This window comes from Lotus japonicus, chromosome 4, assembly GCF_012489685.1.
Source record: "Lotus japonicus ecotype B-129 chromosome 4, LjGifu_v1.2".
In the NCBI taxonomy this organism is placed as follows: Eukaryota; Viridiplantae; Streptophyta; class Magnoliopsida; order Fabales; family Fabaceae; genus Lotus; species Lotus japonicus.
In genome coordinates this window covers 20522862-20524481 of record NC_080044.1, presented here as the reverse complement: position 1 = coordinate 20524481, position 1620 = coordinate 20522862, and the positions used below count along the sequence as shown (strand labels likewise).

At 35.1% G+C, this 1620-nt stretch overlaps 1 protein-coding gene across 1 annotated transcript; it reads right to left on the bottom strand.

Annotated features, from left to right (window-relative positions):
- Positions 1-365: 365 nt before the first annotated feature.
- On the bottom strand, positions 366-911 carry LOC130712452 (B3 domain-containing protein At2g24670-like). The gene has a single exon (XM_057562285.1). It carries the CDS (start codon positions 909-911, stop codon positions 366-368), a length of 546 nt encoding a protein of 181 aa, XP_057418268.1.
- Between the last annotated feature and the right edge of the window lie 709 nt (positions 912-1620).

The window sequence follows — 1620 nt, the reverse complement described above, 5'->3', positions numbered from 1 at the left end:
AAAAAACCCCAACCTACCCAAAATTGATACAACAATTTTTCAGCTTTGTTAGGAGTTATGTTATATACACACCTCTCCACTCCTTTTCTACCTTCATTTTCTATCTATTTCTCTTTTCTCAATCAATTAAATCACATATCACATATTAACTTTCTCTCTCCTTTCTTCCTATCTCTCTCTTCCCCCACCTTTCCAGACCTAAAAAATGAGGTGTGAAGATATAATTATTCATTGGGTTAATAAAGAGTATTGGATGATTGGATCGATAAAAAGACAAGTATGTATCAACTATCAACTGAAAACAAATAATGAATTGGATTAAAAAAAATCAATATTCGACAATTGAAATTTCCTAATCTAACATTTCAAACTTTGTTTAGTACAAAGTAGAGTTTGGTATTGACCTTAAAAGACCAAATTTGGAGTTCATGGTCTTTTTTGAACTTATTCTCAGACGCGACTTTGTTCCAATTCTTGATTAGATTGTAGACGAACACACTTTTCATCTTCCACTTCTTCAAGACTAAAGGGTGTTCTCTAAGACACGGGTCCAACACAGTCACATCCAAACCAACTCCTTCACGAGTGCATTCTTTTTCTGCTTCATTGAGGAACTCATACTTGATGCTATTTTCTGGTAGTGAAAGACGATTGTTATTCGCGTTGACGTCGGTGTTGTAGAGTTTCTTGCTCATGAGAAATTGAGTATTGGTACCATTCAGCTCTGCAATCCGGTTCCTGATTTCTACAGGCAAATCTTGCACATTCTCTGAAGCAATCTTCTTTCTTGATTTTTTCTTTGCAGGTTTGGTGAGTACCGCTTCGTCCTCTTCATCATCAAGAACCATTTCTTGAATTGGAATTCTGGGCCTTTTTCTAGTCACCCTCTGAGTCTGAGTATTCTTTGTCATCTCTGAATGCAATTTGTTGATTTGGGCTAACTCTTTTAGTTTTTCACAGTATAATTTGTGAGATAGTCTCTTTTTCCAACAGAAGTGTTGTGCTTGCTCTGAATCTGATAGTCTCATGTCCAAACCGCAAGGCTCTGTCATCTCTGAATGCAATTTGAAAACTTTGTTGATTTGCGCTAACTGTTTTTCACAGTAGAATTTGTGACATAATCTCTTTTTCCAACAGAAGTACTGTTGTGTTTGCTCTGATAATATCATGTCCAAACCACCGCAAGGCTTGAAGGGTTTGGAAGAGAACCTCATGATGATCGATCGAGCAGGAGAAGAGAGAGAGGTAGCAAATGAAGTGGATGAGAGTTGAAAGAAAATTAGGAGTGTGTGTATGTGAGAGTGAACAAGTTCTTGTTGGCTCGTAATATATAGTATAGGCAGTAACTAATGTGAAGGTAGGTTACTTGAGGCCAAATTAATTAAGAAAGATAGGGATATTTTTTGACATGCAGTTAGCAGAAAAATAGAGTTAAATTGATGGTAAAAGATATCTTTTAAGATTCATTCTAAAATTAAAACAGTTGATATATTGCAATCTTTAAGTAAGTTAAGATGGAATTAATGTTCAAGGATATTTCAAATTCAAGGTAAGCAAATAAAATACTTAATGCTTCTCGAGATATTTTTATTATCTTACAGAATGCTTAGCTTACTTTCA